The sequence below is a fragment of the Pecten maximus genome, chromosome 14 (genome assembly GCF_902652985.1).
Source record: "Pecten maximus chromosome 14, xPecMax1.1, whole genome shotgun sequence".
In the NCBI taxonomy this organism is placed as follows: domain Eukaryota; kingdom Metazoa; phylum Mollusca; class Bivalvia; order Pectinida; family Pectinidae; genus Pecten; species Pecten maximus.
The window spans coordinates 19,437,278-19,451,594 of record NC_047028.1 but is presented as its reverse complement, the minus strand read 5'-3'; the positions used below and the strand labels follow the sequence as shown (position 1 = coordinate 19,451,594).

General features: G+C 38.2%; 1 protein-coding gene across 1 annotated transcript; it reads left to right on the top strand.

Moving 5' to 3' along the window:
* The first annotated feature begins 853 nt into the window (after positions 1-853).
* Positions 854-9,337, top strand: LOC117341794 (monocarboxylate transporter 7-like). The gene is made up of 6 exons (XM_033903657.1): positions 854-1,138; positions 2,372-2,378; positions 4,119-4,235; positions 7,061-7,207; positions 7,582-8,715; positions 9,165-9,337. The coding sequence occupies exons 1-6, from the start codon at positions 854-856 to the stop codon at positions 9,335-9,337; spliced, it is 1,863 nt and encodes a 620-aa protein (XP_033759548.1).
* The last annotated feature ends 4,980 nt before the right edge of the window (positions 9,338-14,317 follow it).

Below are 14,317 nucleotides of genomic sequence, written 5' to 3'. Positions count from 1 at the left end.
TTGTACTTTAGAAAGATTGTTCGGGGAAATGGCATAAATATCAAAACGACATATTGTGTAATAATGTATAAAATATCATATGGGATATATAATGTATTTGTCTGGCACGTACTAGCTTTCTCTGTCCCATCGTCCATGTAAATACTCATACCTATAACAATCTTGCTCCAATATACATTCGGGCTCCTTGTAGGTATCGTTTCATTGTACCAGACAGAAAATAAATTTCAATTTGTTTTATTCTCTTTTAACACATTTAGTATAGAGAGATATAAATAAGAATATATATTTCACTGTAGTACTGTATATATATATATATGGAGGTCCCGGTGTGTCTCCTCCATCAACACCAATGGCAAATAAAAATACAAACATTTGCCTTCATATTTTACGTTTTTAATGAACGAGGGAATAAGGTAGATGTTTTTAAGGGGTAAGGGAATGGGGTGGATGTTTTGAAGGGGTAAGGGAATGGGGTGGATGTTTTGAAGGGGTAAGGGAATGGGGTGGATGTTTTGAAGGAGTTAGGGTTCTAAGGATTGGGGTGGATGTTTTGAAGGGGTAAGGGAATGGGGTAGATGTTTTGAAGGGGTAAGGGAATGGGGTGGATGTTTTGAAGGGGTAAGGGAATGGGGTGGATGTTTTGAAGGGGTAGGGAATGGGGTAGATGTTTTGAGAGGGTAAGGGAATGGGGTGGATGTTTTGAAGGGGTAAGGGAATGGGGTGGATGTTTTGAATGGTTAGGGTTCTAAGGATTGGGGTAGATGTTTTGAAGGGGTAGGGGAATGGGGTGGATGTTTTGACCGGGGTCCGGGAATGGGGTCGTTTTTGCCGGGTCCGGGCCTGGGGTCGCATGTTTTTGCCGGGGTCCGGACATGGGGCTGGCTGTTTTGCCAGGGGTCGGGCATGGGGTGCATGTTTTGCCGGGGTACCGGGCTCGGGTGGCTGTTTTGCCGGGGTCCGGGCATGGGGTGGCTGTTTTGCCGGGGTCCGGGCTGGGGTGGCTGTTTTGCACGGGGTCCGGGCATGGCTGGCTGTTTTGCCGGGGTCACGGGACTGGGTGGCTGTTTTGCCGGGGTCCGGGCATGGGGTGGCTGTTTTGCCGGGGTCCGGGCCTGGGGTCGCTGTTTTTGCCGGGGTAAGGGAATGGGGTAGATGTTTTGAAGGGGTAAGGGAATGGGGTGGATGTTTTGAAGGAGTTAGGGTTCTAGGAGGGGTGTGTTGAAGGGTAAGGGAATGGTAGATGTTTGAAGGGTAAGGGAATGGGGTAGAGTTTGAGAGGTAAGGGAATGGGGTGGATGTTTGAAGGGGTAAGGGAATGGGTGGATGTTTGAATGGATAGGGTTCTAAGGATTGGTGGAGATGTTTGAAGGGTAGGGGTAGGGAATGGGGTGGAGTTTTGAAGGGGGTAAGGGAATGGGGGGTGGATGTTTTGAAGGGTAAGGGGAATGGGGTGGATGTTTTGAAGGGTAGGGGAATGGGGTGGATGTTTTGAAGGGGTAAGGGAATGGGGGTAGATGTTTTGAAGGGGTAAGGGAATGGGGTGGATGTTTTGAAGGGGTAAGGGAATGGGGGGATGTTTTGAAGGGGTTGGGGATTGGGGTAGATGTTTTTTAGGATTGAGGGAATGCGGTATATGTTTTGAAGGAATGAGAAATAGGGTTACATATGTTGAAGAGGCGAGGGAATGGGGAAGATTTTTTGAAGGGGTTAGGAAATTGTGCAGATATTTTGAAGGGGTGAGGGAATGAGGTAATTGTTTTGAAAGGGTAACGGAATTTGGTAGATGTTTTGAATGGGTAAGGGAATGGGGTAGATAGTTTGAAGGGATGAGGGAATGGGAAGGGGAACATGTTTTGAAGGGATGAAGAATTGGGGTAGATATTTTGAATGGGTAAGGGAAAGGGGTAGATGTTTTTAATGGGTAAGGGAATGGGGTAGATGTTTTGAAGGGATGAAGAAATGGGATAGATGTTTTGACGGCGTAGGGTTTTGGGAAGGGGAACATGTTTTGAAGGGGAGAGGGAATTAGTTAGATGTTTTGATGAGGTAAGGCAATGGACTATATGTTTTGTAGGAGTAAGGAAATTGGGATATATGTTTTAAAGGGTGTGTCCCAGAATTCCCTCATCCCTCACATGGCACTCCATCATCAGCTAGACATGCGCTGTGATATTCATTAACAGGACATATTTTCAGTAGGTTATGTTCGATATATCATTTCAATGTTGGCGTTAACGTTTATGCTTAGTAGCATTACTCGATTAAGTTGTCACACAGTCCATTCTAGAAACGTAACCTCGTGTTAGGTGACTGATAAGCGTCTCTCGAACAGACTTTCTGAACGAAGACAATGACCGTTTATCCACAGGATACAAGTAAGTACAATTGCACGTTCTTCATGACATTCACATTTTGTTTTCGTCCTACTATGGTTTCCCTCTTGACCTTGATAGTATTCTATCATATAGATTAATGACCTTGATAAGATATTATCATGTAGATTAATCTACGAACACGACAAATGTGGAGGTTTCTACTAGTAGGAAACAGACAAGATGTTATATTTAGATCTCTAATGTAGGGAACTGCTTTGTATATACGGTGTATTAATCAGTTGTGATATTGTCAAGGTTATGATGCCAGCCGAAATGTAATAGCTGGGAACAGGCAGATATCGATCCTGTGTGCGTTATTTTAGTTTAGTTTAGTTCTCATTATTTTATTCATTTTTTGTTTATGCTTTAGTTTATAACCTTTCAAAGTTCATGAAGTTAATAAGCATGGATTCAATTCCAGCATTGACCCTCTTACGTCAATTGCAATATTAAAGCACTGTTTATTGAAATCATTGGAGGAAAAACGGGAAATTATCATCCAAATTTTGAATCTAATTACCTATCTTAAATATCATAAATTAGGAAAGTATGCCATTTCAGTTCATCATTATCTATAGATTTAGTACGAGTACATCTAATTCCAAGATTTATTTTGACATCAGTTGGACAAATGAACCATAATGCCGTAATGAACCCCTATATAGAAGTTATATACGTAGCTGTAAGGCTACGTATTGACCTTGCGAGGTGAATTCCAGAATTGATGTTCCCCCTCATTTACAGACGTATCTCCCGTTTTAACTCTTCGAAATTTCTGTGTCATATCATAGGTTGTGGTGTCTTAGGTTGTGACAGATAGCACCTGAAGGTATTCTGAACCGGAAATTAACCGGAAATGCTTTTATACATGATGTCTACTAGAAGTTTTTGTAAAGAAATGCAGGTGAAAATAAAAATAGAATACTGAGGGAAAAATCAACACCTAGCTTACGGGTGTGACAGCGAAATATCCAATCGCCGGGTGACATTTTCGATTGTCTAATCAGAGACTCTGTCTTGTTGGAGATGTCACACTCCAGATAATCGATTATTCTATTTATCACCAAAAGTTCTAACCATGTTTATCATAATAAGGATTTGCATATACTAAAAGGGCATTATAAAGCCATTTTATTTCAACGAAACAAACATTTCCTCTCAAACACATGTAACCACCACTAGTCGTACTCTATAACGTCCACGTATATAACCTGTTAAATATAGGTTTTGATTTTTATTCAAATATGTTTATTGTCAGCCAACATTGAACAAGGGCATGGCTCAAATTATTACAGCTTATCTATGCCTTCTCCCACATTTAAACATGGGAAAACTATCATTTATAACGACCCATGGATATTTCTGCAAAGAGGTTAAGAAATCAAAATCTGTGGCTGAATTATTTACCGTAGAATTTAGGTGGAGAGCCTGATGAATATGTTTCACAACACTGGCTTGAGTTGACGAACGTACGATCATAATTCAAGATGTCTGTTACAATATTAGGCTCGTAAAAGCACCTGACAGTGGCACGATTGATATTCTGACTTTAGTGCTGAGACGAATTCCAGCGAGGGGTGGAGGTGTGTAGGTGGTTAACTACTGAAAATAGCTAATTTAAGATCACTACCCAAAACGCAAAGAAACAGAACTGTAATCGTATCTATGTTATAACCATTACAATCCACATAACAGATACATTATAATATATTATGCCATATATATGTTTATGTCTTATAGGCGTGATGAAACAAGGTGAACGAGAGAGGAAAGAGGAGGCTGAGGAAGAAGAAGAGGACGAAGAAGTCGACAAATATAAACAAACAGATCGGGGATGGGCTTGGATGGTGTTGATAGGTAAACGTTTGGCTTAGGATGGCTTGCAGACGGTAACATTCGGCTCGTCAGATAAAGATGGTTTAGGGTAGGGGTCCAAAAGGTAACGTTTGAGTCGTCAGATATGGATAGTTTTGGGAGGGGTCAAGAAGGTAACGTTTGGCTGGTCTAATAAGGATAGTTTATATTAGGATGGCGTTTAGTAGGTACCATCTGGCTCATCAGATAAGTATGGTTTAGTATATGTTCAGTAGACAGTGTTTAGCTTGTCAGGTATGGGTGGGGTTAGGATTGTATTCAGAAGGTAATGTTTTAACCTACGGGACGGGGAAATGGGTAAAAACAATGATCTATAAAAGTGACATCAAAATAAGAATTAATGTGCATGTGGCAAATCTAAGGTGTACAGAATGCACGAACCGATATACAGATATGATATATCTTTTATTCATTTTTTTTTTTGCATTCAACAACGATATAAACGTAGAATCTATACAATCCGGAACTCTCTACAAACCGGCTTTATTTTGTGGTCCGAAATGTGTCCGGTTTAGACAGAGTCCACTGTAATTATTTATTTGCCATGTTCATTATCAATGTTTTATCATGACGCCATACAAGAGATTCCGTATATTAATGTTGATTCCTCGGTATATAATGTTTTCACTGCGTACATACGAAGGGTGCATTGTCTGTACTCTGGAGGAGTAAGATTTCCTACTCATTCAGCGACACACATAGCTATTCATTTCCATTTAACACAATATCTAATTCTAATTAGTCCTGTAAATATTGCATGTTATATGCTAATATGATTCATCATCTGATGAAATTCCTGAGAATTTGTTCGCACAACAATAAGAGCTATCGCCCTTGTACTGCATAACATAGATACGGTGCTTCAACTTTTGACAAAACACTCAGCATCCGAAAATTTATAACACATTTTCTGTATGATTTAATAATTCTGTCTTCCTTTAGCTGCGACGCTGGAGAGTTTCATGCTTATAGGATTCCTGAGATCGTTTGGGATATTCTTTGTGGAGTTCCTTGTTGCTATGAATACAAAAGCGTCCATTCTGTCATTGGCCTTATCAGTACAGACACTGGTTTTTTGTTTATTATGTGAGTATTTAATCGAGCGAATCACACTGAGTATTCCGAATGTTGATACAGTTGAACTTCGTTAACTCGAACTCTACAGGGACCACGAGATACTATGATAAAGAGAGAATTCGGCCGGGACTGACGACGTACTTCGAGTTAAGCGGGGTATTCGAGTTTTCCGAGTTCTAGTTAACGAAGTTCCACAGTATATATAATTGAATATCTTGTGGCTTTGTTAACACTGACATCCGATCGTGAGATTGATCTGTATTGAAGTTTGATATGCTTTGATAGCCTTGGTGATCCTATTCCTTCGTGAGCTAAATCTGTTTTGCAGCTGTTGACCCTGGCAGTGTGCAATTTTGATATGTTTGTAGCCTTGTTGACCCTTACTATGTGAAATATTGATATGTTTGTAGCCTTGTTGACCCTGGCAGTGTGTAATGTTGATATGTTTGTAGCCTTGTTGACGCTCACAGTGTGTGTAATGTTGATATGTTTGTAGCCTTATTGACCCTGACTGTGTGTAATGTTGATATGTGTGCAACCTTGTTGACCCTGACAGTGTGATGTTGGTATTTTTGTAGCCTTGTTGACCCTGAGACTGTGTGTGATATTGAAATGTTTGTAGCCTTATTGATGCTGACACTGTGTGTAATGTTGATATGTGTGTAACCTTGTTGACCCTGACTGTGTGCAATGTTGGTATGTTTGTAGTCTTGTTGATCCTGAGAGTGAACTGTTTTGATATGTTTCAGACTTCCTGACTCTATCTGTGTGTACTGTTGATATGTTTGTAGCCTTGTTGACCCTGACTGTGTGATTTTGATATGTTTGTAGCCTTGTTGATCCTGACAGTGTGCAATGTTGATAGGTTTGTAGCTTTGTTGACCCTGACTGTGTACAATTTTGATATGTTTGTAGCCTTGTTGACCATGACTCTGTGATGTTGATATGTTTGTAGCCTTGTTGACCCTTACTTTGTGCAATGTTGATATGTTTGTAGCCTTGTTGACCCTGACTATGTGCAATGTTGATATGTTTGTAGCCTTGTTGACCCTGACTCTGTGATGTTGATATGTTTGTAGCCTTGTTGACCCTGACTATGTGCAATGTTGATATGTTTGTAGCCTTGTTGACCCTGATTGTGTAATGTTGATAGGTTTGTAGCCTTGTTGATCCTGACACTGTGTGTAATGCTGATATATTTGTAGCCTTGTTGATCCTGACACTGTGTGTAATGTTGAAATGTTTGTAGCCTTGTTGACCCTGAGAGTGTGTAATGTTGATATGTTTGTAGCCTTGTTGACCCTGACTGTGTGATGTTGATATGTTTGTAGCCTTGTTGACCCTGACAGTGTGATGTTGATATGTTTGTAGCCTTGTTGACCCTGACTGTGTAATGTTGATATGTTTGTAGCCTTGTTGACCCTGACTGTGTAATGTTGATATGTTTGTAGCCTTGTTGACCCTGACTATGTGCAAGGTTGATATGTTTGTAACATTGTTGACTCTGACTCTGTGATGTTGATATATTTGTAGCCTTGTTGACTCTGGCTGTGTGATGTTGATATGTTTGTAGCCTTGTTGACCCTGAATGTGTGTGATGTTGGTATGCTTAAGTCTTTGTGATTCTGACTGCCTGATATTTATTGTTTAGAATTAGAGACTTTGTTTGATGTTTGATCTGTTCTGTTGCCTTGATGTCCCAGACTATATAACGTTGATACGTTTTTCAGCCTTAGTAATCCTACCCATTTGTGAGATACTTGATGCTAATCGACCGTTTGTGATTATTGGTGGAATTTTGGCCTTCGCCAGCTACCTCCTTAGCAGTTTCGTGAGAACACCGGAACTCCTCGTCCTCACCATAGGGTTCTTATTCGGTAAATATTTTTGAAAAATTCTTATATTGTACCGATAAAGTATGCTCATTATACTTACGCTATTGAAATCAATCTATTCAGATCAATGGAATTATTAAAATATTTAGATCAGATTGAACGGTGTTTTAGTGTTTTAAACTACTTTGGCCACGATCAACGTAAACACAGTTTGGTAAATGCATACCCCGGTCGGTCTTCTGGCACATACATGTATAGCAATTTTAAAGGTGGCAAAATTAAAAGTTTGAGTTGTTCTCCAACACTTGAACCGCAAAAAGTATTGACCTGTTTATGATTGGCATTGTCCATTGAAATCAGGTTTTTTATTTTACAACAAATATAAGTTTAAGCGTATTGCTTTTTATTTACAATAGGGTCGGCCATGGCTTTTACCCACGGACCAGCGCTAGTGATGTTAGGGAAATACTTCGACAAGAGACGGGGAATGGCTAATGCGGTAATGAACTTTGGCGGGAGTTTCGGCCGCTTGGTCCTACCGAACCTGTTCCGGATCCTATTGGATGTGTACGCTTTACAAGGGACATTGTTGATTGCCTCGGCATTGCTTTTCCATATTATGGTCACAGGATCACTTCTCCGTCCTCTTAGACGTCGCCCAATCATAAATAAACTATTAAAGGACAATGGCGAGGGCAAAATTGCAAAAAAGCTTGAATTTAATGGCGTGATCTACAAACCCCTTAAAGTTACAACAGCTTCTATTGGCCAGTCTTATGACAGGCTGGTCATGAACCATGGACAGGATGAAACATGGAGTAAGCGGAGCTATAAAATGCTACAAGCAGAACGACGACGGACGGTCTCAGATTCCGTAGTGACGGGCGACGTATATGCTGCGAAATCCCGTTTTCACAAAAGCTCGGAGTTAGCCCAGGGACTTGGAGACGCCTTAGGCTCCCTTGGTCATATACACTTTTCTGTATCGTCAGCAGGCGATGAAAATGACAGTGAAGACGAAGAGGATACCTGTGTATCTAGTTTCTGTCATAAACTCACATGTAAGAATGTTCTTGCAAGCATTTCAGATTTAAAGCTTTTGAAGAATAAACTGTTTTTGATGAACTTGACAAGTTCAGTATGTTCTGTGTTTGGTCTTGCCCTAATAGTGACCTATCTACCACATCACGCTAAGGACGTGGGTATGAGTGACCAACAAACCACACAATTACTTACAATCATTGGCTGTACAGATTTGCTAAACAAATTCATATTAGCCTTCATTGCTGATAACAAGAGGATCAAACGTCATTTCCTGGTTGCGGGCTCCTTAATAATTACAGCTATATCTACTCTGCTGATTCCCTATTGCACCGAGTTCTGGTCACTTGCCCTTTACTCGGTGTTGTATGGGACTTTCCACGGGACGTTTTTCGCCATGCTTGCAGTATTAGTCGTGGATTTTGTAGGAATCGAAAATATATCCAATGGATTAGCAATAACCATGCTTTCCCATGGAGTGTCGGTCTGCGTCTTCAACCCAATCATTGGTAAGTTCAATTAATTTATGGTTCAGCTATATTTTGCTCTCAGTTTGTATTAAATCATGTTTACATATTGTGTCTCTTTTAGAAAATAGCATAAAAAACACTGAATTGCAAACAAAACCGTAATTCTACACGTAACTAAAAATCAGGACCAAATATTGACAAAATTTGCAAGGACAAGAAAGATAATAAGATCTGAATGAAAAGCGCCATCGGCGACATCCGTCATACAAATCTAGGAGAAAATGTGAGTTAAGTCACATGCTCAAAATTATGATTAGGTCTTTATAACATATGGCACACTCTGTATCAGTAAATATGATAGTACATATTTAACGATTAGGTACCTTTTATTATTTCCTTGGCAGTTAAGAAGCAAACTTCATTGATACGGTTCCATACTCTTATGCATGATTGTTTGTCTATAATTAATCATATACCGTTTTATACAGGTGCTATCCGGGATAATTTCCACTCATATACACTAGCGTTCTACCTCATGGGAGGTTTTATGTTATTCGGAGGGATTATACTGTTCTTGGAACCGAAGATACGACAATATGAAGAAAGGAAGAATAAAGATGTTATACAAACAGAATTACAGCGTACTGAAATAGCATTGTAAATAACTTTTAAAATAAATTTTACAACTTTAAAATATGTAAATTGTGATAATATCCAGGTAATATCTTATTTGTGAATTCGTGATAATTGCATGTGAAACTGAATGTTGATGATAATGTTGATAGTACATGGATAGCGGTTTCCAGATTGGTGACGCTATCCTAATGTTGAAGGTACGATAGAGCTGTTGCCAATATTTATATGATCATGTTCTTCTTACGTGTCTGTTAACTCTGTGGTCATGCCTTGTTTACTTACCTGTTAATAGTATTACCACATTGTTAATACTCAATTGTTAACACTGTGACAAGTAATGGGTGCTCAACTGTTATCAATATGACAACATTTAAGGAACTTCCATTTGAGGCAGATTTGTTTTCATGTTCTCATGAATCTTAATTGAATTTAAGTAACATTGTGCATTTAATTATATTCATTTAATTTTTTTTCCAAATTGCTGGTATTTTTAGTCCCCTGCCGTTTGAAAAACGGGGGGACTATAGGTTTACCCTCCGTCCGTCTGTCCGTCCGTCTGTCTGTCTGTCACCGGAGAACTACTCCTAAAGGACTACTCCGATCTTAACGAAACTTGGTATACATTATCAGTATAACATGTAGTTGTGCATCCCACATTTGTTTTTTTCGAAAAACTATTTTTCAAGAAAAAATGGGAAATGAATAGGTGCACTTCTAGCTCAGGCAGGGGACTTTGTATTGCTGTTGCAATACTATCCATCCTTGTTATATATAGAATGTGAGTTATGATTATTTTACACGCAAGGTATTTGTACGGGAAGATATATTTCATTAAGCAACAAACTTTCAAACATAGCTTTATGTTTTATTTGATAGCTACAAGGCATCTTTTATAAAATTAGATTGACAAGTGACGTTGAGTAAATAACTACATGTACCGTTAGAAGTGTTTGCTTAGCCGCATAAAATCGTTGATAAACTTGATTTATGCGTTAGGGATGGTAAACATTTTTTTGTAATATGGATTCAAACTTGAGCTTTACATGTATGTATATTCTTACCATTAAGAACTTACATGTACCTATTGGTTGGAAATGTCTTTGTTTAAAATTCAGATAGGCTTTTTGTCGATATTATTTACGTGGACTGAACATCTTCGAACGATATTACCCAACTACAGACGTTTTAGAAATCTTAAATTTATCTATGAATAGTCATTGACATACATATGACAAGCAATACTTTTAGAATATTGTATTACATGCAGAATAATGATTGTAAGAATGCACAATATATCTGTTTAAGTCCTCTAGTCGGCGATGGCCCCCACATGTTAGGAAATCTAGAGAGGCTAATACAATTCAAATTGGGTCTAACGAAATGTCATAGCAACTAATTAAAATATGTAGAGTGGATGTAAAGGTATAAACCGGATATTGAATACCTTGTGTAATTTAACAGAACATTAACACTATGTGTTTATTTTGACCTGTAGCAATTAATATTCATGGTAGTTAAGACGATACATACATTGTAATGCAGACTAAATCCCAGTTAACAGGGCTTTCTTCCAAGTAAGGGCTGTAAAACTACACACTATCACACCAGTAGTACAAAACATATATTGTTTTAAATGGAGAATCAATTTTGTAAGCAAACATCATGTAATACTGCACTTTTACATCATAGGTGAATTGATTACGATTCAATCGTATATAAATTATACTGCTTATTAAATTATTTAAAGTTATTCTTGTACATTTGACATTGAATGTATTCCACGTACAGCTAATGTTCTTAGTATACGTTATCCGACACAGACAATGTCTTGAGGTAAATTTGACCTGAACAAATATTGACCGAAAATCGACAGAATTTGACATGAAAATATACAAAAATGGACTTAAATTTGACATGAAAAAAATAATGTTATATTCAGGTAAATTTCTTGAAATTCATTGACCATTTTGCTCTTTTCAGGTCAAATTTACACATTTTCACACAAAATTGACCTAAATTGACATGAAGACATTTTTCCTGTGTAGTATAATGATGATGTGTGGTCTTTTAATCCATGTTCAGATAAATTGTATAATAAACAACCATCGGAGGGGAAAATAGAGTCGCATATGAGATGGGATAACTTAATTCAGGTGATCAATAAAGTTTGACTGCACTACATTAAACATATGACGATGACGATGGCGATGCTATTTGTAAATTGCCAAAGCTTCATCTTCAGCTTCGTCTTTTCCCTTGTCTTCTTGATCAGCCCAAAATAGTTCCAACGGGACCAGAATACGAACGAAACATAGATGCATATGCAGGCCTATGAAATGCTGACCAACGTGAATAAGACCCTGTGTTCTAGAAAGAGGAATGACCGCTTCCTCAACGAACACTTCCGCCGTGTAAGTCAAATTTGTTGCTAGGATGTATCATGTTCTGAAATCTAAGATCCGTCATTGTGACAACGGTTTCACGAAACATATCAACGAGTATCGAACACTTTCAATTAGCATCTGTCACGGGAATAGTAATATTAGGAACAATATATAGCACATAAAATCATCTATGACGTATCAGTACCAAGGCTTGTTCAAGGCGATATTCTACTATGTAGAAAGGGAAAGTCCACGGCTGATGTGGAAAAATTCAAGTGTTTAAGTTGTAAAAAGGTGGCATTGCCAGTCGTCATTTACATGAACGTCTTTTTAAAGGCAGCAAGTCACTAAATTCACAAAAACTATATTACATTAATGCCAAATTTTGTGTGCTTAGTACATTTAATTATTTGAGTCATTTGTATTTGTGAACAGAAATCAAAATATATCGAAGAGACTACACTCTCCACAGGGTATCAATACATACCTGTCAGTGATATCTGCGGCACAGGTAAGATATTTTTGTCGTTTCGGCTTACGTGCGATTTTGATTGTACTAGATTATATAAAGATCAATGTGACAAGCATTCGGCAAGTCGTTGTTTTTTTCTTCTGTACCGAGTTTAAGTATATGACAATATTTAACGTTTAGCAAATGCAAACAAATTTTAAACTTCGGTGAATTATGTGCATGTGTTTACCTTTCGTCTTCTGTGGACGCATAAAAACATCCAGACAGTTGTCAAACTAGAAGAAGGTTTGAAAACACACGCACGGATATTTCAAAGGAAATATACATGTAGATCAATTTTTGAAATGCAGTCAGAGGTATATGAATGGTTCAAACTCTATTGGTTTCAATCAGAGACTACTGGACCTTTTTTATATAATAAGTAGGTCACGCAGCGCGGATGAACACGTTGGGCCTAATTCTTATGTTGACAAATTAAAAAGGCATCAACTTTGACAGGTGTGCAAACATATATGCAAAGTACATCCGGGTTAATGTTGCTCCCGAAACTTTAGAAGTTCATATTCATTTACTTACAATAGTGAGCCGCTGATGATTGTAGACTCTTTATCTTGATTTATTATATTGTTTTATCATGTACGGTTACGTTCATTAAAGCCATGAACACATTTTCTGAACAGGCTAGAAATTCATTACATGACCTCTATCGGGAAATTAGAAATATAATAATATATGTTGATATTTAGCTTAAATTTTTTGATTCACCTGTATCAGCAATTTAACTGTATGGGTGTGAGGTACGGAGTTTTCAGAAGGTGACTGGTATTGAACAAAATCTGCAATTTTGCAAAAATAGTCTTAACCTGAGAAGTAATACCCCCCTTTTTTTGATATAGCGAGGGCTTGGTCGTTACCCCTTGGCAATAGACACTAAGACACGAATTGTAACCTTCTGGCATAAATTCGTTACAGGTGAAAATAAAATATCTAGTAATCTACATCTTTTTATGTATAGACTTCTGTTGCAAGATCAAACTGATTTTAAATTGTTAACGTTTATAAAACCAATACCGATTGATACAGGATATAGCGATTTATGGCATACACAATATCTATGTACTGCCAATAGAAATGTGTTAAAGGCTAATGTCAAACAAAGGCTAATTGATCGATTTATTCAGGAAGGGTATCATGGTATAGGTATTTCCTCACGTAGGAGAACTTGTTCAAGTTTAAAAATTAAATAGGAATTAGAGACTTATCTAATCAAACTCAATCCAGAGAAAAGTAAATATCTCTGCAGATTTAGAACATCTAATTTAAGATTTCCAATTGAGTGGTCTATGGGCATGGGAAATGTCCTTTATGTAACATATACATTGGCGATGAGTTTCATTAACTTTATCAATGCGAAAATGCGAAAGAAATAAGTGACGAATTTATACATAAATATTATTACATGTATCCAGAGTATTATCAATATGAAAGGAATATTCACGATTTGCAATACTAGACTACTTAATAAAGTGGCAATATTCTTACAAGAACTAGATAAACTACACAGAAATTTATTGATTATTTAAATAATAAAAATTCAATGAAGTTGAATAACCACATTTCTCTCCGTCTAGTAGGCTTACGAGTTGAACTCAAGGCCGCGTCACAACTACTTTAATAATCCTGCTGCGTAATGTTTCGTCCATCTAGGACTCGTCAGTGATGCTGGGGACATCATACAGCTGTGTCGTCCTTCTATGACTCGTCGGTGATGTTAGGGACACCATACAGCTGTTTCGTCCTTCTAGGACTCGTCAGTGATGTTAGGGACATCATACAGAGGTGTCGTCCTTCTAGGACTCGTAAGTGATGCTGGGAACATCATACAGCTGTGTCGTCCTTCTATGACTCGTCGGTGATGTTAGGGACACCATACAGCTGTTTAGTCCTTCTAGGACTCGTCAGTGATGTTAGGGACATCATACAGAAGTGTCGTCCTTCTAGGACTCGTAAGTGTTGTTAGGGATATTATACAGCTGTTACGTCCTTCTAGGACTCGTCAGTGATGCTAGGGACACCATACAGCTGTTTCGTCCTTCTAGGACTTGTCAGTGATGTTAGGGACACCATGCAGCTGTTTCCTCCTTCCTTC

Coding starts and splice junctions, on each gene's coding strand:
- LOC117341794 (XM_033903657.1), top strand. CDS start 854: ATGTTTTTGCCGGGGTCCGGACATGGGGCTGGCTGTTTTGCCAGGGGT. Junction 7,208..7,581: donor CACCATAGGGTTCTTATTCG/GTAAATATTTTT, acceptor TATTTACAATAG/GGTCGGCCATGGCTTTTACC. Junction 8,716..9,164: donor CGTCTTCAACCCAATCATTG/GTAAGTTCAATT, acceptor CGTTTTATACAG/GTGCTATCCGGGATAATTTC.